Below are 22,452 nucleotides of genomic sequence, written 5' to 3' on the forward strand. Positions count from 1 at the left end.
GAACAACCCCTTCTGCCCAGGACTGCCGAGAGCAGACCCGGGCCCTTCGAAAATATTAATTTTGGGCCCTCATAGAGCCCTAACTATTAGAGATAACTATACATTTTAGGGGGGAATATACCTCGTTGGTTCCAAATCGGGCTCCCAAGGATGCACTGGCCCCGGTAGTTTGTACCGGCTTCCCCCTCTCTTGTCGAGTCTGCTTCTGCGTTGAGTTCGCGAGTTCTCTCCCTGCCTGTAAAAGGGGTTTCCCTCGAGTTTTTTGGTTTCTCATTTCCTCAAGCGATTAACGGTAATAGTGAGTGTAGGGAGCTGTTGGCTCGCGTGGCATGAAGGGCTTGCCACCACCTTCCTACCCGGTCACCGGATTTAAAAGTAATAAAAGTCGCTAGATAATTTTGGTCAAACTGATTATTATTGGTGGGGTGACGAAGTGGTTAGCGCTTTCGCCTCGCAGCAAGAGGAGTCGGGTTCGATCCCAGCTAGTGGCACTGGGTGAAAATCCGGAACCACTCCTTCTGCGAAGAGTTTGTAAGTTCTCTCCCCATGCACTGGTTAAAGGGGGATCTTCGGTTTCCCCTTCCCATAGAAACTTGCTGAGGTTAACGGTAATAGTAAGTGTAGGGAGCTGACGGTTGGCTCGCGTGGCATGAAGGGCTTGCCACCACCCTCCTACGCATGCTTATGTGGTCGAAGGTGGTGCCTTGGGTATTAGCTCTATTAAAAAAAAATAAACTTTATTTTACACTTTAAAAGAAAAATCATTTGCATATAATAATTTAAGCCCGAAAGAAGCTTCAACGGGTACTTCAACATGGTTTATCTAGCTAACTTGCCGGAACGTCTGCAAAACACTATGGCTTAGTCTTTGTATTAATTAAAAATCATTTCCAGGCAAAGTCGTTGGGATTATTTGCCGCGTGGCAAAAGGCACACCATACAAAGGCAATTAAATAGCGTCTAAAAAAAGAACTATCAGCTCCGGCGTAAGCCTGGTAAAAACCAGAACCTAGAGCATGATGACGGAAACTTTAAATGAGTGACGGCGATGTAAAAACGAGAAATGGGCGAAATAGAATTTTTATAATGTACGCGCTCCAAAAATGAGAGAGAGAGAGAGAGAGAGAGAGAGAAAGAGAGAGGTGAAATCAAAGGAGTAGATAGTGTAATAAGAAAGACAAAAGAGGGGCTGAGAATCTCATTTGAAGCCGTCGAGCGTAAAACCACGATGGTGCCGAGAGGGAAAGATTTCGCTCTCGGAAAAAAATGAGGCTGGCTGGCAACGAAAGGACAAGAGAACAGAAAGATAAAAAAAAGAAAGATTCTAGAGAGATTCATCCTCCCTCCGACAATTACTGAAAAAACGAGAAGAAACTTCTGATAAGGTTGTTGCCGTAATTGGGAAGCGGGCACGCGCTCTTCATCCCGTCTTCTTCGTAGCATTGGATACAATTAAGAATTTTATCTTTTTTTGGACACAGAAATTAGAATATTAAAAAAATCGCCAGAAAAAATGTGGTAAAAATGGATCGAATTTTTGCGTAGAAAGTAATTAACGAGAGTGTTCGGGCTTGAAGCCGGGAATAGCGTGATGGGAGCGCGCGGGAAAGAGCGACCAATCGCGAAACACGCAACAGTGGAGAATGATTTCGTTCTTCTCTCTCTTTTTTCCTCAATTACCACGCTAATTGGCTGGTAAATTCGAGGCGGGATGGGCCCTATTCTTCGTACCTGGACGCCGGGAATGGCCATCGCGGTCGCTTCCCTTAACGCTCCTTTCGCTATTCATTATTTTAGTGGCTTCTCTAATTTTCCACGTAATTATCTTAAAGGACTATGAAGATACTTCGAGAAAAAAGCGAGACCCTCAGCGGGTTTATTACACGGGAATTTTAAATCACCTCATCTTAAGATACAGCCCCGCGGATCTAGAATTAAGCCGTGGTGCCCTAAAGCGTCCGGTACTGCTGACGGACCAGTGGTGCTTAATTGCGTAGAAGAAACCGTAAATTAGGTGCGCGCGACACTTCAGTATCTCCCTACTAGTACGCTGAAACGTAATAACGTCTACCCTACCTACGTCCGCGCAAAAGCGTTGAAGTACGCTACGGAAAGGAGGTGTAGAAGTTACGGAATTTCGGGGGGCGACGGGACTAATAAGGAGCGGGAGTGGAAGGGGGGTAGCCCGTAGTGGATTAATCCGCGCGCTCTGACGTCATATCCGAAAATGTCTACGCCCGGCCCGCCGCGAATGACGTTGGGGAGCAAAATCGATACGGAAAGGGGTCCCACTCGGAAAAGGGCAGACTGCTGACTGCCGAAACTCAGTCGATTTCGAAAAGCCCTCTCCTTGACGTCATACCGAACTGACTCGAACATTTCGAAAGGCCTAGGTCTATCTCTAAGGACGGATGTTTCGGCGGAATCATCATCCGTTTGCTGATTTCAAAAGGTGCTTACAACGCGGACAATCAGCGACCTTCTCCTCCCCGACACCAAAAACGCCGCGAAACGCGCGACTTCTGGATTGGGAGATAGGGGAAGACGAACTCGATGGATCACTGGCAGAAACGCCTCCCTATTTATCCGATGTTCCGCGAACCGAGTGTCTTACGTAAGCGAACCTCTTCGCGCCAGCCATCGTTGATAAGTTACAATACCCTGGAGATATAGTTATTGCCGAGCCACTTTACGTAGCATCTACCACGTCCACCATTTTTTTCTCTCTCTGGAGGCAACCCCGAAGATTAAGGAGTCCCGGAACGCGTTCGAGCGGGTCCGAAACGCGCGTCGAGGTCGCCCGCCACTTGCCCCCCAACCCCCCAAAATAAAGTTCCCGGGGTAGCAAAGCTCGCTTTACGGGTTTTCCGAGACAAAGTAATCAATATAAAATCCAGCCGATTTCATTCCTTCCTTTTCCGGCGTGTTTCCTAGAAACGCGAGCGACGACACGGTACAGGATTCCGGCGACAAAATAAACTATTATTTACCGGTGCCACGTTTTTTTCAAGTAACGTTTTCAGTTAGTCACGACAGTTTCTCGCGAGTTCAAAATAAAAAAACCCGGCATTGCGCCGTCTTACTAGACACTACGCTCGAAGCTAAGTTCAAATTGTTTCATCTATCTTTAAACGATAAGGTAGCGTTCGTTTCTCCACTATACAACGGTGCAAAGTGTTACAAAAGCGTGAATCGGGGAACGCATACATCAACATCACTCAAAGAGACGCGGTTAGAGCGCACCAAAAGTGTCTATGACCCGCATCATGATTGATTGAAGAATTCGGGCCAGAGAGGGTCTACAAAGTTAAAGCGTACGTCAAAATAAGGCGGGCTAATAGGTCAACACTTCGCCGTTCTCACTTGGCTCGACGCTGTATAAAAAACTCGGAGGTACTCGAAGTTAAAGCGTTATTAAATAATAACAAGCAATTACGTTCAAACCTCAACTACGTACAAATCCCAATCGGTATTTGACCCGGAACGGATTACGTTCGAGAAGCGAAACTCTCGTGTTTGAGTCGATGTCGAAAATACGGGGTCTCGCTTGAGTGACGCGCCCAGAATCGAGAGTTAACTCTTTTAATGCATATTTAATAAGGCATAGGTTCCTGGGATCTAAATAACGACGCGCTTTCTCACTCGGCGTGTCTCGCCTTACAACGAACCCGACCGCGTTAATTCGCTTTCCGCCACTTCAAAATCGTCTCCCAGAAACCCTTTCACGCGCTTTTATTTTCCCGGGGATCGGAAGATTTCTTTCATTTTACGAAGGGAAATATACTGTGGAAATATCTATCAGTTTGATGAATAAAACATAATATAATCTGGTCAGGTTCTTTCTGTCTTTCTTCGGGGAGCTCGTGACTTATGGCTTTTTACAGTCGTAGACGAAACCTATTAAAATTGCCGATCCAATTTGGCCAACCGCAATTAGCGAATAATGGCACTCGCGCTGGCTAATTTGAAAAGGACGCCATTAAGAGTTCTCCGAGTGTTTGCAGCGGCCGGTTTCTCCCATTCGCCAGTATAGGAAGAGTTTGTCGAAAGTCACGATAAATAGCTACAGCCGCCGCGTCGCCGACCAAATAAATATCGGAATTAAAGTCCTTACTAAGAAATCATTGACGCGCGCAGTATAAGACGCTCAAATAGCGCCTCGATTATATTTGCAATCAAATTCAATATTTCATTTTTTAATGTCATTTTCCGGCTTTCGACTCTAATACATCCAGTGAATTTACGAAATACCATTAAATATTACCTTATAGTTTCCGGTAATAAGCGGTTAATCCCCGCTATTATATAATTCAATAGTGGCGTTATCAAATTATCGAATATATTTATCTACGAATCGTTTTAAATCAGAACGTGGTTAAATCGACACTTCAAACCCTATAGGCGCTTCGATCAAGCAACTCCCCCACTGTTTCCCCCCTTCCTTTTCGGCGCGCTTCCCGGCATCCTCAAGGCGTTGCCAATATAGAGAAAATTCACTCGCGTGTACACGTTGAGGTTTGCGCAAACTCCCAAAATAGTTTAGATTGGAATTTTCTTAAAAGTCGGTTTATCGAGGTTTTTCGCTAAAAATAAAGCGTTTAAACTTTATCGACCCATTAAAAATTCCCGAGGAAAAAAATTTCGGTAGGCGATTCAGCGAAGATTTCATTAGTACGCGAGCGGTGCTAAACGTCGCGAGTAGTCCTTGGAGAACAATTAAAGATGTACAACATGCCAGCATGGTGGGGGAATGAGCCACATTACTTTTACGATTCGCTGTCCTCGCGCCGAATGTTTGAAACGTCCCATATAAAAAGGGGTCCCGCTGAAGTCCAACCGTAAAAGCGTCGTTAAAGAAGATTACCTAGGTTAGTGTCCCCCTAAAGGTCCGCGGTTCCCGATGTAATAGAAGCGCATCGCCTAATCGTAAATATGCAGTAAAAGGAAGGCAACCTCGGGTTCTCGGCCGGTGCCTCCTTCGAAATTCGCGTTATAGAGAACGATATAGATTCGGAAAATAGATTTATTCTATCCCAGCGAAACTCTGAATAAAATACAGGTAGAAAAAGATGAAAACTAAAAAAGCTTTTAGAGTTCGCTATATGACGCGCGGCTACGATTGATAGAGTGCTTCCGAAGAACGCATCTCTCGTAATTCTGTTTATTTGCAAACGCGTATTGTTTTCGAAGGTACAAAATGCGCCCCAAATGTAAATGGCTTTGTAAGACCCAAACGGAGATAAACTAATCGGGCATTCTATAAAATGGTTGCGGCGAGACTCGGAACGGGTAAAAGGCCAATTCCGTCAAAGGGAACGCTTATAGTATCGTAGCCGGAGCATTTGACCGTTTACCATTTTTTAAACTTTCCATCGATATCCGGTGAAAACAAGCAAAAAAGAAGGAAAAAGAGAAAACTAGGGTAGTAGCGAAATAAACGAGAGACGGCACATCACCTGTTGGTCTGGGAATGGGGAAGCTGGGCCTGAAGCCGGGCTGTGGAAATTTGGTGGGTGCTGTTGCTGCTGCGGTGGTAGCTGCGGCGCTCGACAAGGTGGCAGCCAGCGTGCTCGTGTCATTATCCGCTCCGTTCGGAGGCATCTTTCAAAAGGAACCATCGGCGGGTCACGGAGCCCACGCGGGGTCCGAGGCCGGAAGCGGCGGAGTCCCGAAACAACATCCTCCGTCCATCGGCCGAAGATCAAGTAGACAACGAACCGCCACGGACGCGGCGCGAATAGTGAACCACCGACCAAAAACGGGGGTAACGCGCGCGAGTTTCGACTCCTCTCTCCTCTTCCAAAATTCGGCTGAGAGAGAGAACTGGGCCGCGGCTGCGTCGCGAGCCTTTTCCTCTCTTTGGCGGGCTTTCCCGGAAAACTTCGATCTTGGCGCTGCAGCCTCTCTCCTCTTCCCAGGCTCGCTTTAATGGGAGCGAAGGCCGCTGCTTTGAGTTTCTCCGGGAGATTTCTTCGCCCGAACGACTATAGTACCGCGAAGATAGCGCTCTTAGCGGCGAACGGACGAAGCTGGAAAGAATACGAGAAGAGGAAGCGGAGAGAAAAAAGAAAATCGTCTCGCGAGATAACAGAAATATCTCACTCTTTCTCTCGCTGCCACACCCGCGATAGAAAAAGAAGGACAAAAGAAAATTGTCTCGTAATAATATACGACTTTAATAAGAAACTTATCTACAGTTTCCCGGGCCTTTACTTTCTTCCTAAATTAACATTTTAACCCCGCGCTTCAATAATACACTTTCGGCAGACGTACTATTTTATTTTGAAATTTCCGAGTAGAGTAGATAAATATATTAAACGCGCGTGAATCCGCTTTCTCCGCTCGAGTTCGAACGAAAGATAGAGCGCCTTCCCAGATCCGCTTCGCGGTTGAAACGGCGCTGCGGGAGCGGATTAGTAAGTAGAGCCTCGCGAGGGAGCGGTAAATGTTGAGCCCGCGCGTGGTACGTTATTGTCGTAGTAGCGATTATTTATACGCCCAACGAGCTCCTTTAACTTCCTCGTCAAACAGAGCGGAAAGATGTTATATTACCTAGAATAGCCGTTTTAAGTTTCCGGCTCCTTTTATAACTTTTTTTCCAATCTTCGCTAAATTAAAATCGGTATAAGGAGACGGCGCGTAGAAATCCCGCGAGGATATTTAAAGGGCGAAACGCTTCCTCGTCTTTGAGCCGCGGCGTCGTTCTCGCGCATAGACGCTAGTCGCCGTAAACAAAAGTTAATACTTTTTTAGAGAAACAACCCCTATAATTACGGAAGGTCCGAAAGCGAGCGAATTAAAGTCTAATAAAGAATGGCAATAGCGGAGGGAATAAAAGAATGTTCCCGAAAGCGGTGTCTTTTTGGCGGCCTTCTTTTATTTCAATTCCCAAACAAGCGTAAAACAATTGCGCCGGAGAATGAAACTTTCGGGGATATCGCGAAACTGGAGAGGAGAAAAACAAAAGGCTTAACACGGCCGGTACAAAGCGAAAAACACGGAAGAGAGAGAAGGGGAGGCGGACTAATATTCGCTTCGATAAATTTCCCAGTGCCGACCCTACAATTTATTTCAGCTTTAGTAAATAACAGCCTTTTTACCTCCCCTAAAAAGGGGACAAACCGCTTTTTGTCGTCCGCCAAACTAATACCTATATTCCGGACGAACACCAACGACGCTAGAGTCGAAAGCAAAATTCTTAGTCACTTTTGACAGAAACGAATTTGAAAGCTTTCCATATGGGGCAAAAATCACAAATCCGTACCAACAAATATGTCATTTCTCGAAAAAAATTGGAGGTTTAAATGTTTTATAAAAATGGAAAAAGAATAGAACAAAAGCACGCAAGCTTACATTCAATATTAAAATTTCGATTAACGGACTACAATTTCTTTTAATAAAGTCGTGTAAATAATAGGCACGTATCAAAAAAGGGTTGATGGAATGGCAAGTTGAGAGGTAAGACGTAATAGAATTGTCCGCAAATAAGAAGAACCTGTACGTATCAAAAGTGATGCTTAGTATACTGTCTTATCAAAATGCGCGTATTTTTCGGTTTCTCCGAATAAAAGTAAAGGTGGCTGCTACCTAGGAGCAACAAACACAAGGAGAACGCAGCTAGCCTTTAAACACGCTAACGAAGGGTTGTGTACGAATTTCATTGGACGAGCGTCACGAGCCTTTACGCTGAACGTTTTAGGGGCGGGGGAAGACAATTTCCGAATTTTCCCCTTCCGACGGCAGCAGGCGCTAAAGCGTCTAGCCAATGAAAAACGTACGCAAGAAAATCCACGACTTTTGACGGGTTGCGTTCTCCTTGTGTGGGGTGTTGTGTTTGTTGCTCCTAGCTGCTACCCAGCCAGCAGTGTTATTATTTCTTTGCCAAGCGGAGAAAGCGTCTTCGGCGCGCGGGTAGACGATATTTTCTCTCCAAAGGTGAAAAGAATAGCTCTAGGCAAAGTTTTAGAGCGGCAACTTCCTTTATATTTCGGCGCGGTTGGAGTAATAGAGAGTGGCGTGCTGTTGAGCGTTAGAACAGGTAGAGCGCCACTAGCGGGTGTCGCGTATGTCTTTGCCAGGAAAAGCTGAAATTCTTACGACGTCAGAAAGCGTTACGCGTCGGTCGAGCGGGGCGCCCCCTGGGATGTTGGCTCTGTAAAATTTTAGCTCCTCACGTTCAGGGCTAAGAGGTAGGTACAGTCGCGCGGAGGGGAAACGAAACGAACCGCCCAGTCCGCAACTTTTAATGAGATTCTGGAGATCGGAAGATTCGCCGGCTCGAAAACGGAGCGCCAACGTGAAGAGGCTGCTTTAATCCACTTTTGCCACTCAAGACACGCGTTTTTTCCCGTCATTTTCCCCCTTTTCTCATAAACCCTCTTTTCACCTTCGAAAAATGCAACCGTATAACATTAACTTTTTAACGAAATACCTAAATTCATCTCGGGAAGGAATACCGTACTACTGTGCCAATCTTGTTTAGAATGGGTTCACTGAAAGATTAAGTATCTAGCTCTTTAATTCTATTTGAAACGGATCCGCCTCCCATATATATCGAATTATTCACGCATTCACCGCGCGTAAATTTGTAATAAAATTTTAAATCCAATTAATTAATTAATTAATTCAAGGAAAGGATTAAAATAGAAAAAACCTTTGTACAAATATCTCTTTGACAATCAGATATTTCACGAACCTAAGCAAGAGTGTGTAACGCTTCGACCAAGAATCATATATTAATATATCCTCCTTGCTTCTACAGACGTTTTAGGTGAGCCTAAGCGGTAATAACATTATGCGCTATATAAATTTACACAAGCTTCTTCTGTAGCGAAAAATATTCTGCGTTTAAAGAATAAAAATTCGATTACGTTTTCAATTTAGTTTCCCCCTTTTTTTTTAGAAACGTGGCTACGCGGATGGAAAATGACATTTTTTAAGAACATTTTCGCTCGTAGCATTTTTTGGGGCTAAAACTAAGGGAGAGAATATGAAAAATTTCAATAAACGTTGTGTCAGTTTTATAACGCGAACAATTTCGTGCCAAGGGAAAAAGTATATTATCTTCTCGGTGTAAGAGCGGGTACGGAAAAATAAAGTCTGGAACTTTTACGTCCAAATAGAAACATATATAGTGATTGAAGCTATTCTTAACCACTTTTATAGGGCGCTTAACAGGATTAGTCGCTTCGTATAAAGGAGGGAAATTGTTTACGTATTGGATGGGAAAGGGAAGCGGGGGTGGGTAATCAAGGATTACGGACAAATCCCAGCGACTGCGGGCCCGAGCAATCACCGGTCGGGCTCCTTTCAAGCGACTTGGTAACGACCGTCTTATTGAAAGAAATAGCTTCCGCTCTCTAAATTGGTAAATAATGACGCGCTAATAAGGACTATGGCCCTTCGTACACCGTGATAGGATCCGCTTAGAGCTATGTAGCCCAGAAGTATTGAAAAGGCATGGGAAATATTACTTATAGGAGCTTGATAGAATGCGTCACGGGTCCAGCGAGCCTCGACTCAGACTCAACACAACATCTATATCTGCCAAGTTCAGTTGACTCCGCCACTTTTTCTCAAACCGGAAGACGTTAGTTAGTTGACTCTTATTAAAACTTTTTATGTAGCCTGAGCTGGTTTTGTTCAAACGAAGGTAATTGGAATTGTCTCTTCAAATTTGGTGTCAATAGATTCCGAAACTGCAATTCACGTAAGTCTCGATCTAGTGCCTTTTGTAAGCCGAAAACTTCTTATTAAATCTTTCTGTAGGGGTTGGTTTGGTTCAAACTACTGAATGGCTTTCGAGACAAAATTTAATATTTCGAATAGGTCTTTCTATAAAGTATCCTGGCCTTCTTGTTTTAATGTTTCTTTTACGTCACTGTCTCTTACTTTTACAAGTCTGGGAGCGCGTGAGAGAGTCACGATAAATTTCTGATTTTCTAGTGCGCGTGCTACGATTATACTAATAAGACGTAAGAGAAACCTTTTATATTTGTATTTTTTGTTCAATTTATTTTATTGACTGTTCAAATTTGGTTTCCCTAGTCTCCTAAGCCGTAATTCGCGCGTGTCGCCAATCCGCAAATAGTACCAGGCAATAATTCGCTATTGACGATATCCGCTTAGGAGAGGTGACCTTGTAGTATATGGAGCAACGGTAGACTCAATCAAGCCATAGCGGCGTGTCGAATCACACCAACTTCCCCCCTGCCGACCACCGAATGTCGAATAGCCGTTAAATCAACAGGTTTGAAGTGACCGATGTTTTAAGGGGTCCGCCGTATAAAGTCTAAATGAGTAAAGAGACGGCCAATTGGGACGGGCAAACGGGACAGACGAGCTATTCGGACGTACAAATGGAATATCGCCAGAGAGATCCGCTTTCGGGAACAAATGGCGCGACATCAACTGCGTCCGAAATCTATTTACCCTTCTTCATTCAAAGGCGACGCGCCGGAATGTGGGCCATTCGAACAGACAGTTCTGATAAAACAAGGACACTTACGCGGGAACCGACTGCCCATAAACAGATACGCACGCCGCCTCTTTCGAGTTTGGCCAAACTCGAGTAAATAGGAGGATAAGCGAAGCTCGAGTAAATAGGGGGATAAAGAGCTATAGTAAATTAAATACCCTAAGGATACGCGACCCCTCTTTCCGCGCTTATAGACGGAAACAGATGTCTATCTGGAGAACGTAAATAGAAGCCATACTGTTAGAGAGAAATAGAACTTATCCACGGGGAAGATATAAGGGAATACGACGCGAATAAGTCTGTTAAAATGAAGAATTTATTACCAACGCGAGCCGTTTCGGGAGGGAGATAGAGGAAACTGCCATTGACGGATCGGAAGTTACGGCGCGTCCCTGACGAACCCGGGACGCTCGAAGACAACAGGGAGATAAAGGAAAAAAAAAGATCAGTAATGGCGCGACTCGCGGGGACGTAAGACAACGGACAGATTATTTGTCCTTTAACGAGATAGTTTATTCCTAGTCCAGATAGAGCTTTTTCTTTCCTGACGAGCGTTTCATATAGTCGGTAAAAGCGGCTCAACCCGCCATCTCCGCGATAAATCTCGCCGGGTTTAAAAACCATTTGTCTCTGGTTTAAATATGCTCGCGTTCAGACGCTTAGTATAAATTGTCGCGCGTTATAGTAACTCAATTTTTCGTCGGAAGAACCGCATTCCGTCTAAGAAAGAAGGATGAGCGTGGAGAAAAGCTTTTTACGAAATTGAACCTGGAAAGGGTTGTTTAGTATAAAATAATATTCCGCGCGTTGGACTTAAAACGGAGCCTTTTTCCAAGTCTAAGGGAAAACGATAAAGGTCTGTTCCCCGGAGTTCAATATACGCGGTCGTAACTCCCATTTCCCCTTAATTCCATCAGTGCGTTTCCGTTTTCAGCGCGACTTTATATAACTCGAGGAAGGAGAAACGGACCGGGGAAATGTCTCGTCTAAAAGTCGCTGAAAATGGTCGAAATGAAGGTTGAGAAACAAATTCGCCTCTTCCCCTAACCTCCTCCCTCCCCGCTCGATTCCGAAGCGGCGATTACCGCTATTTTTAAATCCGAATAGGGGCCTTATCGCAGTCATGTAAACTTTATTAAAATCGTTCCTCTTCGAAAACGAGCGAGTTTACGTACTGCGTAATAAATAGAGGGTCGTTTTCGGAAGTCGGAACGAATTAAAGAGGGACTTTAGAGTGTGAGAGAGAGAGAGAGAGAGAGAGAGAGATAGATAGAGAGAGAGAGAGAGAGAGAGAGAGAGAGAGAGAGAGAGAGAGAGAGAGAGTGAGAGAGAAGGGCGCTTAAAGAGTTGCGCCATCAAAGTCATCCGTCTCGGGCAATCTGGCGCGAGCGACCTTAACGGTTAAACGCGAAAATTTCTTCGTTTATATGGGAAGGAAGCTCGCTCGCGCTGCTCCGCAATATATATCCTAGTGGCCATATAGTCGCACTTACTCTCTTTGTTGTAAGTAGGAAGTAGAGGGAGGGAAAGGAGAGGGGACGCGTCTTCGCTTCCGAACTGGTAGGCGTGATTGGAAATAGAGGCTAACGGCGCGCCAGCCGCGCGGATACCATAAATCGTGATATAAACGCAGTCGACGGTGACGTCTGGTGGCTATTTGAGAAACTTACATATCGAATATATCTTAGGAAGCACCCCGCACGCCACCTTGGCCATTTGGACCCGAAAACTTTTCTTCGAAAACGAGCGAGCGGGGTCCAGGGAAAGATTGGGACGCGACGGAGATGGGCGTCTGGGAAAAAGAGCGTTCTATAAATTTAGAATTTTGTAATAGAGTGGGGTCCATTTCCTTCCATCCTTAGCGTCCGTCAAGTGCGCCGATAGAGCCCGATAGAGGACGCGCCCTTTATAGAACGTACCCGTTCACCGGTACTAAACGGAAATGTCTGGTCGTCCGCATTATAGCCCAAACTGGACTGGACCTTCCTCACTCGGATCGAAATCCTGAGAGGACATTTTCTCATCCGACGCCGTCACACCGAGGACCGTAGAAGCACTCACCTCCTATTTTGATTCCTCGCGACGGTTCTTTTTGCTCAAAAGAAGCCCGGCTAGTAGCCTTTCATCTCCTCCGGCAGCGCAGAGAGGGCGAGCTGGCGATTATATCCCGAAGCCGTTTGTCCAGCGCAGATTCCGGGCTATTTCGGGCGAGGAGAGAGCGATCAATGAAAATGTTCCGCCGTTGCAAATAAAAGAAAGACAAAAGGCACGAGACTGAGGAGGGGGGGGGGGCGGAAGGGACGCCGAAGACGGAAGCTGGCGAGCGGAGAAGAGTCGCTTTTAGATAGAATAATAACATCGCTGCAGTGGCCCCATCCGCGGACGAAACGATACGCCACGGAGAAGGCCCCCAAACGCCGAAGAAAAGTGTTATATCTATATAATAACGTCCCTTTCGCAGCCGCTAAGAACACCCACGGATCCGAGCAATGTCCTAAGTGTCAACCCTTTTCTTTGCGTCCGGTTTTCAAGAAAGCTCAGTACGAAGGGAACACCTCCGAGATATTTCAATGGACGACCAGCTTAAGTTAAGACCGAGAGACGACAAACGACTTTCTTCGGTAGAAACGAGTAAGGTAAAGAAAAGTAAGTACGTCGGAGAAGGCCGTATGGAGCTAAAGTATTCCGAGCAACGTCGAATGGCTGAGAAAATGTCGTTATAGGGAGAATTCCGGTGGAACAAAAACCAACATCGCTTTGCGTAGCTCCCTCCCGCTCTTCCTTCCCGTACACGATATAAACACACACTTTTAGCCTTTCTCCGCTCGTGCAAAGTAGAAATAATGTCTTCGGACATTAAATCTCTAACGGAGTTATAAAAGAAATCTCGGAAGGGAAGTTATATACACGCAAAGACAAAGCGCTTGCGTACGAAACAAATTTCCAAGAAGGGTACTGGAAAAGATAAAAAATACGACGTAATATCCTTGGCCCTATTCGCGGTGGTCGGACGCGTTTAAATAAACGGGGGGCAATTAAAATTATTGTAATTGCGCGCCGTCTACTCTTAAAATGTTGGATTAAACCCGACAGCGGAAGCGGTACTATCTTACCGTAAGGGATAAATAGGGTAAATACCAAGAGGGGCTATTTTATAGGAAGACGAACTCTCGATCGCGAAGAGCTAGACACTTAATCAATGGTTCAAAATGTTCGCCTCGAAGAGACAAGTGGCTTTCAGCTACCAAGTCCTTCCAGGCCACTTTCTCTTAAGTTTCTAAAACGCTAGCGTTAGATACAAATCTATTTGGGCTTTCGGACAAGGCCCAACAAGTTAACTTAGAGGGTGGTGAGCGCCGTGTTGAGAGAGGGAGGGCTCGTCAATGAGATTGCTGTCAACGTCGTCTTTCTCGGGGAATGACGAGCGGCGGCAAATAAGCCGTGTCTCCGAGTCCAAGAATGTTTATTCCCAGCCAGAGCTCCGCACTCCGATCGATGCAGCCAACCCCTTTTCCTATATATAGTTCCCTCAGTTTCGCTGTAATATAGGTAAGTTAAAGGTCAAAAAGGAAAGAAATCCGGGCCAACTTTCTTTCTTTACGGAGCTCGATATTTACCATTATTCGAGACACACGCGACTTGGCTTCTTCGGTTATCAAACGCCACCCCACCTCCATTAAAATGGACCAATCGTCATCAAAATCGCGCCTATTTAGGGACCTACAGAAAAAGAAAACTACCCGTTGAAACGGTGGAATCGGGATGTGACGGGAGATGGAAAAGGGAAATATCGTCGGCCGGTGAAACTCCGATACTTATTGAGACAACCCTCCAATCGACCTTTAAAGTAGACCGTATCCAACGAAGGAAAGGGGAATAGGTTATAGAATTGCGAGACGGGACTGGAAAAACTCAGGAATCGATAGAAGACGATGCCGGGGACTCGGTATAAAGCGAGAAAAAAAAATCCAAATTCACGGCTCTTCGTGGTGGAATTTAAAAGTCGATGTGCTAAAAATCTAAAAGCGATCGAGAATGATAAAGGGGAAGAAAGGTTTTTGGGTGAGCGCCCCCCCCCCCCCAATCAAGACCGGGTCCCTTTCGTATCCGCGTACTCGCTGCTTCTAATGGCGAAAACTTCCAAAGACGAATAACTCGGCAGCGGCCAGTATAAAATCCAATCTTTCCAGGCCTACATCGCCGAAGAAAAGGAAGGTCTAGTTTTGTAAAGAGGAAAATTTCTCTAATACCGATACCGCGAAGGGAAATATATTTGGGCGGCCCTTTTTTATATCCGGGGGTTCGTAGGCGGGCTGGCATCGTAGATCCATTAGGAAAGTCCAAAGGGGTTATTTCTTTCCTCTATCTTAACGTATAAATTGATTTACGACTAAGACTCGAAAAAGAAAATAGACCAACCCGAGGTTCACCGCGATGAAAAAATAAGGCCAAAAACGTGTTATACCGGGAAATATTTTATACGGAAGTCATCGAAGGAAGGCGAGGCTGCCGTGTTTACCTTTAATGTAGAAATAGCGCGAAAAGATACGCTTTTCGGAGAAACACACCTGAGCGCCATTTCGAAAATGAACTATTTTTGGAGAACTAGTTTCGGATAGTTTGTAAACTCGTACAAAAATAAATTACAAGCTCCAAAATTCATACTCCGCGCTCAACAGTCTCACCCGTCTATTCAGCGCCGCGAACCCGCGAGATTACGGGTTTGATACGTCTTACGGGTTTATAGGAAGAAAGGGAAAAAGGCCGAAAGGTAAGTAAGTCGGATAAAAATAAAGAGAAAAGGGAATCTCGTTAGGCTGACTATACGCGAGAGAAAAAAGAGGAAAGTAAGCTATAAAGGAGGAAAGAAATGGCCGGCCATTCCAATTTCGGAGAGAGCCAGAAGGAGCTCAGGTAGGCCCGAGGCTGAACGCGATACCGTCCGATGGAATAACGAATAACCTAGTACGGGAGGGAGCTAAGCGACGGGCTTACGTTTGACCTTTAAGCGCGTGAGGTATCGCCAACGAGCGACTCGCGACTGAAACAATAAAAGGTAACAAGTAAAGCGGATGCGATAAAAAGAGAAGAAGAGCTCTAGGGCACGTAGACGCCTTTCGGGCAATTTGTAGCCCCGCGCCGGAACAAAGCTACATTTGTTCGGGGGACCAGGTGACGAAGAACGCCCTCTCCATAAATAAATGACCCTATAGCCAGTAGCCCCGTATACTCTTTTTTGACTATCCACGTAAACCAGGATTTATAAAAATGGCCGGTTGAAAGGAATCTCTTTTAAGAGGGGGGAAGCGGGGGGGGGGGGGGACTTGACCGGGGCTGGGTTCAGCGGGTCTCTTCGCTGCAAAGCGTGACGGACATTGCTTGACGTGGTCAGTGGGCGACTGCGGCGTCCTAAAAAAAAAGATGGAATGGACCGTACGAAGCCGGGGTGCCTCGGATATCCACGGAGACCGAGTGGGTGAGAGGCCGATGGGTGGGTAACCGGGCGCGCTCTCATTTTGTCGATGGACTCACGTAGTGCTAATAAGTGGCTTACGATGTCGGCCGAGATTCCGTCGCCCGGGAAATGTTTCCGTAAAACGTGGTACCCAATTCCGATGGAGATGAGACTGATTCGGTATATCGTATCGCTTATTTATTTTCCATGTACAGCGCCGGCGTCAATCGACTCCTGGGAAAGAGAGCCTTCGTGGCGCGGAAGCCAAATAAGAAAGCGAAAGGCATTTATCCATTGAAATATTTCCAAGTTAACTGACTAAATAAGGCGGTCGCGATAATCGTTAAAGAAGACCGCAGCCTTTCATACCTTAAAAGGGAGGAGAGGCAATAAATGGAGAAAATTGAATAGAAATCGAGTGCGAATGTAAGATGACGTCGCCGTCAGAGAAGGAAAACAGATGCGGCCAATGGTCCCATTTTCAGCCCAGATTCATTAACTATATACACTCCAAGATTATTCAAATGTGGCCGTATTAATCACTTTAACGTTATGTACGAAATGGTTTATTACGATATTACGACTGTATGAAGTCTAAAAATGACCTAATTGCGCCTGTAGAAGTGTTCCGTACGCCGCATTTCGCCGCTAAGGGAAGAGGCGACTAACAGGGGTAGGGTCTCGCTTAAGATACGTAAACAAACCGTTTAAAGGCCGTAAAAGTTGATTTGTTTTATACCTCTGTATATTTCCGTTTACACCGGAGGTTTTACCTCGAGTTTTTAAGATAACCGTAGTATTAATGCGACTTAGTTTAGATTAGAAAAGCTATTATTTTTTTGAGTAACTGATAAGAAAGTTGACGTTGGAAGGTTTCACCGCCTTCCACCCCTTCCTCTAACGAGTCTCGCAAATGCCAGCGTAGTTTCGTTCTAAAGAGAGAGAAAAAATAACTATGAAGATAGGGCCTAGCTGGGGGCGAATGAGGTATATATTACCGCGTTGAAAACAGAGCGTTAAGGTAAACAAGAAAAAATAACTTTGTCCTCGTGCGAGAAGAGATAATGTAGATCTATTGGATGACATTGTGCCTATTCTTTTATCTTCTTTCTTTTGTATCTCGCATCGTACCCCGTACATACAAAAAACACATTTTTTTCGAGACAGTGAAAGAACTCCAAAGTATTATTATTACGAATATAGAATGCAGACGGATAAAAAGCTACTTTAATAAGGGTCGGTCTACTTAGATTCTTCACATTTTTATAAAGAGAAAGGAAACAGCGGAAAAGTCAAAGTACACTAAGACCGCTGGTTTTTTAAGCGCTTATAAAGAAGTATTTTACAGCCTTAGACCAAGAGAGGCGAATAAAAACATCGGAAAACTTATTCCCATCAAATTGAGAAAAAGTTAGAAATTTTAAGCTTCTGATGACCCGTTTTGCTTATTTTACTTATTTTATTTACTTTTTAGGTTCGCGCTCTAAATGGGAGAGACTTATATTTTAGGTACTAACATCGACTGAAAAAATGTTAACCCTAACTTATTTTATTTTAAATTATTTGTAATTAATTTCACGAGCGCGTATCTTGCACTCCTTTCTTTTTCAGAGTCCAAGTCGTAACTGCACGAGAATCGTTTTTTAGTTTTTCTCGTGATGACAAAAATATACAATTTCAAAAGTGATATATAATTTTAACAAATCGCCATCTTCTGTAACAAATTCGCTCCTTATATAGGCATAGAGAGAGAGAAAGTTTGTTATTTGAATTTTTACCGTTACTTATACACTGTTACAAAAGATATTTACGCGAACATTTAATTTATACAATTTTATTAGATTATATATATTTTTATCAAATAGTTTCGTTTTAGGTATTAATTTATATTTATTAAGGAAATTATTTAACTTTAGTAATTTTAATATTAGCTATTTTTAGAGTTAGGAAAATAACAAACTAAAATAAAGTTTTCACACTCCCGGCGAAAATACGTGAGTATTTTCCTAAAACATACAATTATACATTTAAAAATCATTCGTGTATCTGTTAATTTCTAACGCGTAGAGGTGTTGGACTGGTCGCCTTATTACATTATTCTTTCCTAATTTGACTAAACAAGATCGAACCTTTCCATCTCGCCCTACGTTTACTTCCTCTATAACCCCAAGCTTCCACACTTGTTTTGGAACTTTCTCTTCGTAGACGATCATGACATCACCTACTCTAATATTTGTTTTCCGCTTTTCTAATTGAATGTGGTGTGCCGTTCTTAACTCCAAGAGATATTCGACTCTCCATCTTTCCCACAGTCTTTTCATTAATGTTTCTCTGTATCGAACCCTCTTCGCTAATTCTTCTTGTGTATTTGGTAGTGCAGGGGCGTAGGAACGTTCTAGAAATTGGAGGGGGCAAAGATAAACGAATGGTTTTTAATTTTTAATGGAGTGTAGCTTCTCCAAATGCATGTGTACTTTTTACCACTATGTAAATTGGCGGGAAAAGATTGAATTTTAAACACAGTTGAGGTTCTATAAACGGTATATGCTTTTAAAATGATAATTTGAGTCTTTTGAAGATTTCAACTGACCAAAGGTTGGAGGGGGCAATAACATTAGTTGCCCCTCCCAGCAAAATTCCAGGGAGGGGCATTGCCCCCCCTGCCCCTCCCGGTTCCTACGCCCCTGTGGTAGTGTCGGGATCTTTAAATTTTGCGGTGGGAGAGTAGTCAATCTCTTTCCTGTAAAGAAGTGAGCGGGCGACAATGGCTCCGGCTCATTGGCGTCGTTATACAGGTACGTTATCGGCCTGGAATTTATAACCGCTTCGGTTTCTTGGAGTACCGTCTCCATTTCCGAGTATGTTAGGTAAGCTTTTCCTAAAGTTTTTCGAAGAATATTTTTGGTCGTTTTAACCATCCGTTCATAGTATCCACCTTGCCACGGGGCTCTTTCGACTATGAATTTCCACCTGATGTTTTTATTCGCGAAAAATTGCTTTACTTGTTTTTCGTCTATATTGTCCCACATTAAGTTTAAATCCTGTTTTGCTCGTTTAAATGTTTTTGCATTATCCGAATACACCACCGAAGGTATACCTCGCCTCGCAATCATACGCCTCATAGCCATAAGAAATTCGTGGGTTGTCAAGGTTGGAACTAGTTCCAAATGACAAGCGCGTGTAACGTTGCACGTGAAGAGACAAACGTACGCCTTTTCTTGTTTTTTCCCGTTCCTTACGAAAAGAGGGCCCGCGTAGTCGACCCCTACAGCAGTGAAGGCGTCGGCTTCGGTTATCCTGTCGCTCGGTAGTAAACCGGTCGGGGCATCACATGGCTTAGCACTGTACCTCTTGCAGTGCTGACAATGCCGTACTACGTTTCGAGCTAACTGCCTCCCGGCGATAATCCAGTATCTTTCGCGGGACTGGCTAGCTGTTGCTTGAATACCGCAATGTTTAACTTCTTCGTGACTTCTCGTCATTAAATGTTTGGCTAATTCTTGAGTTTTATTTATAATAATCGGGTGTTTACGTTCGTAGCTGAAACTACCTTCGTCTAGCCTACCACCTAAACATAGAACTCCTTCGTCGTTCAATATGGGTTTCAAAGTGGCTATACTGGACTCCATCGGTAAATCAGTGTTTTCTTTTATAGCGTTAATTTCTTGACCGTAGTCTTCATTTTGAATATCTTTAATCAGCTTAGTTTCGGCGTGAATAATTTCATCGGCGGTAATTTCTCCGCGTTCTGTTTCTTTCTTTCTAGTTTTGTTAGCGAAGCGATAAACATACGCTATCACTCGCAACGCCTTATTGAAGTTTGAATATCTTTTCAAATCGACGATCTTTTGAATGCCGACTGAATCTTTGATTTGAACCGTCAATGCCAATTTTCTTTTTTCACTTTGAACTTCTTCCAGTTCGGCGATTTCTCTCACGTTTATTTTTTCGCTCGGCCAGTTTTCTTTCACTTTCTTCAACCAGGTGGGTCCTTCGAGCCACAGAAGATTTTCACGTAATTCTTTGGCTTTGATTCCCCGTGATGGCAAATCGGCGGGATTCTCCGCGCCAGGGCAGTGCATCCAGTTGGCCGGTTCGACCAACTGTCTTATCTCCGCTGCACGATTTTGAACGAAAGGATTGTTTTCTTTCGGAGGATTATTTATCCAATAAATCGCAATCTGCGAATCGGACCACATTTTGATATCCATATTTTCTTTTCGGTATGCCTCTCGCACTTTAGTCACCAGTCGAGCGCCTAGAAGGCACCCCATTAGCTCCAGTCTCGGGAGAGATAGTCCTTTTGTGGGGCACACTCTCGTTTTGGAAGTAACAAAGGCGCCTTTGATTTGTTTATCGTCAGTCTCGTATCGTAAATAGACGACCGCTGAGAAGGCCTTTAAACTAGCATCGGTGAAGCAGTGAAGCTCTCTTCCAACGATGTAAGCTCCTTGAACGTCATCTTTTCCCGCTAGCAAGTCATCTACGTAGAGCTGTTCGTTGAGAACGTCGTAGGTTTCTGGATCTTCATTTTTGTACTTCTCGAAATGCGTCTTTAGAGTCGCGGCTAATAGGTAAGGTGAAGCTGTCGCTCCGAATGGAACTCGCGTCATCTGCAAAACTTGGTGTTCGTTTTCTTTTATTTTTCCGTTCTCGTCCTCGACGGTCCATAGGATACGTACTGAATTTCGGTCTTCCGGCTCTAGGGCTACTTGTAGGAAGGCCTTTTCGATATCAGCTGTAACAGCAATACTGTGTCCACGGAATTTTAAATGGAGACTTAACACGGATGGGTTTAGATTTGGACCACTGGCCATACAGTAGTTTAGAGACGGTGAACCCTTTCCGCTGGCAGAACCGTCCAGAACCACCCTTAACTTAGTAGTGGAGCTTGATCGTTTTACTACCGCTTGATGAGGAATATAGTGTGTTCCCTCTGGAGAAATTTCTGGACTTTCGACCATCTCGACTATCCCTTCCGCCAACTGGCCCTCTATTACAGCTTTGTACTCTTTGTAGAGTTCTGGTTCTCTTTAGAATCTTTTAATCAGACCGTCCATCCTTCTCCTCGCTACATTCAGGTTGTCTGGAAGATTACGTTTCGCTGTATTCCAAGGAAATCAAACACTGTATCTTCCATTTTTATCGATTTTTAAATCTTTTTTAAACTTTTCGAGGATTTCATCCGCAGTGGGATCCTTTTCCGAGGCGTCGCAAATTCCCATTCCTTCTAGAGTCCAGAAGGATTCTAAAGCCTTCGATATCATTTGCGCTTCGACACTGATTTTCGTGACACTTACGGAGTAGGTACCATTTACGCTCTTCCCAGTCTGTGCCGGTCCTTGAACCGCCCATCCTAAGTGTGTTTGTACGGCGACTAAAGTTTCGGATAATCGTCTTGTAATTCGCGTCGCGACGTCAAAATATCGGTCGGCACCGATGAGAAATCCTACGCTCGGGTCATCTGGATTCCCTGACCTAGGTTTATCTGCTATTTGCATTCCATTTTTTATCATTAAATATTCTACATTCTTGCATTTAGACATTGTCACCGCCTCGCACAAATATGGTACTTCTATTGCTGTAATTTCTATGACCTCGCTCGGATACGAGACGTTTTCTCGAGTTAATTTTACTAGTCTTCTTACTTCGGTTTTTGGAATTTCATTTCCAAAACTATAGGGTAGGAAGACAGCGTTTCAGAAATATTTTTTAATTTAATTTGGGGGCCCTGGTGGCCCGCTACCCCCGTTCAATTGATTTATTTTAAGGGCCCCCTGATTTTTTTAAGGGCCATTTGCCACAGGACTACCACTGTTTCCAAGTCTGCTAGCAACTATAATAATCTGTAGTCATGCAGACATGAGAGCCACTATAGTACTAATAGTTTCCGAGTTATGACCAAAAGTACACTCAAAAACGTGGTTTTCTCGAAATTTCACTAAATATTGGACAAGACCAACCATACTTTCGGATGTTACGTATTGTTTAGTGCCGAATGTCACCGACCACAAATCCGTAGGATAACTCGTTTACGAATTATAACGAAATATGTGAGGAACATTAGAATAGGAAAGAAGCAAAATAAACGGTTACATCGACGCAGTCGGATCTAACGCTTTATTAACGGAAACTTTGGCTTTTATAACAGAAGCCGTTTCAAATCTATATCCCAGAGGAACCATTTTGAACACTTTAAAACACAGGTGTTTAGGTTTATGATGATTTTGTTTATCGTATAGGTTTCAAACATGTTTCTATAGATTTTGGATTCCTTCTCGTGTTTAGTTGTTTAGCCATTTTGTCCGTTTGCATCTATAGCGCGTTACATTGCAATTCAAGTGTTTAAAAGCTAAACGTCGTTTTTTCTGAGTGGATCCGTTTTGAACACTTTAAAACAGAGATGTTTAGGTTTATGTTGATTTTGTTAAACGCCTAGGTTTTTTATGCGTTTATATAGATTTTTGCTTGCTCCTCGTGTTTAGTTGTCTAGCCATTTTGGATTTAAACATTTTGGTGT

At 44.1% G+C, this 22,452-nt stretch overlaps 2 protein-coding genes across 3 annotated transcripts in view; both read right to left on the minus strand.

The window, feature by feature from the left end:
- The window catches only part of LOC149932404 (uncharacterized), a 39,200-nt gene extending 33,345 nt beyond the window's left edge, over positions 1–5,855 (minus strand). For both annotated transcript variants that reach the window (XM_090155757.1, XM_090155758.1), the window contains exon 1: positions 5,457–5,855. In XM_090155757.1, the coding sequence (XP_090011883.1) occupies positions 5,457–5,601 (145 nt within the window). In that variant the 5' untranslated portion in view covers positions 5,602–5,855. The remainder of the gene's footprint in view (positions 1–5,456) is intronic.
- Positions 5,856–17,905: 12,050 nt separating this feature from the next.
- Positions 17,906–20,896, minus strand: LOC149932405 (uncharacterized). The gene is made up of 3 exons (XM_090157111.1): positions 19,030–20,896; positions 18,086–18,327; positions 17,906–17,938 (listed from the first exon to the last, which is right to left on the minus strand). Exons 1-3 carry the CDS (start codon positions 20,894–20,896, stop codon positions 17,906–17,908), a joined length of 2,142 nt encoding a protein of 713 aa, XP_090013237.1.
- Between the last annotated feature and the right edge of the window lie 1,556 nt (positions 20,897–22,452).

The sequence above is a fragment of the Leiobunum rupestre genome, chromosome 8, assembly GCF_980474605.1.
Source record: "Leiobunum rupestre chromosome 8, qqLeiRupe1.1.hap1, whole genome shotgun sequence".
NCBI classification, from domain to species: domain Eukaryota; kingdom Metazoa; phylum Arthropoda; class Arachnida; order Opiliones; family Sclerosomatidae; genus Leiobunum; species Leiobunum rupestre.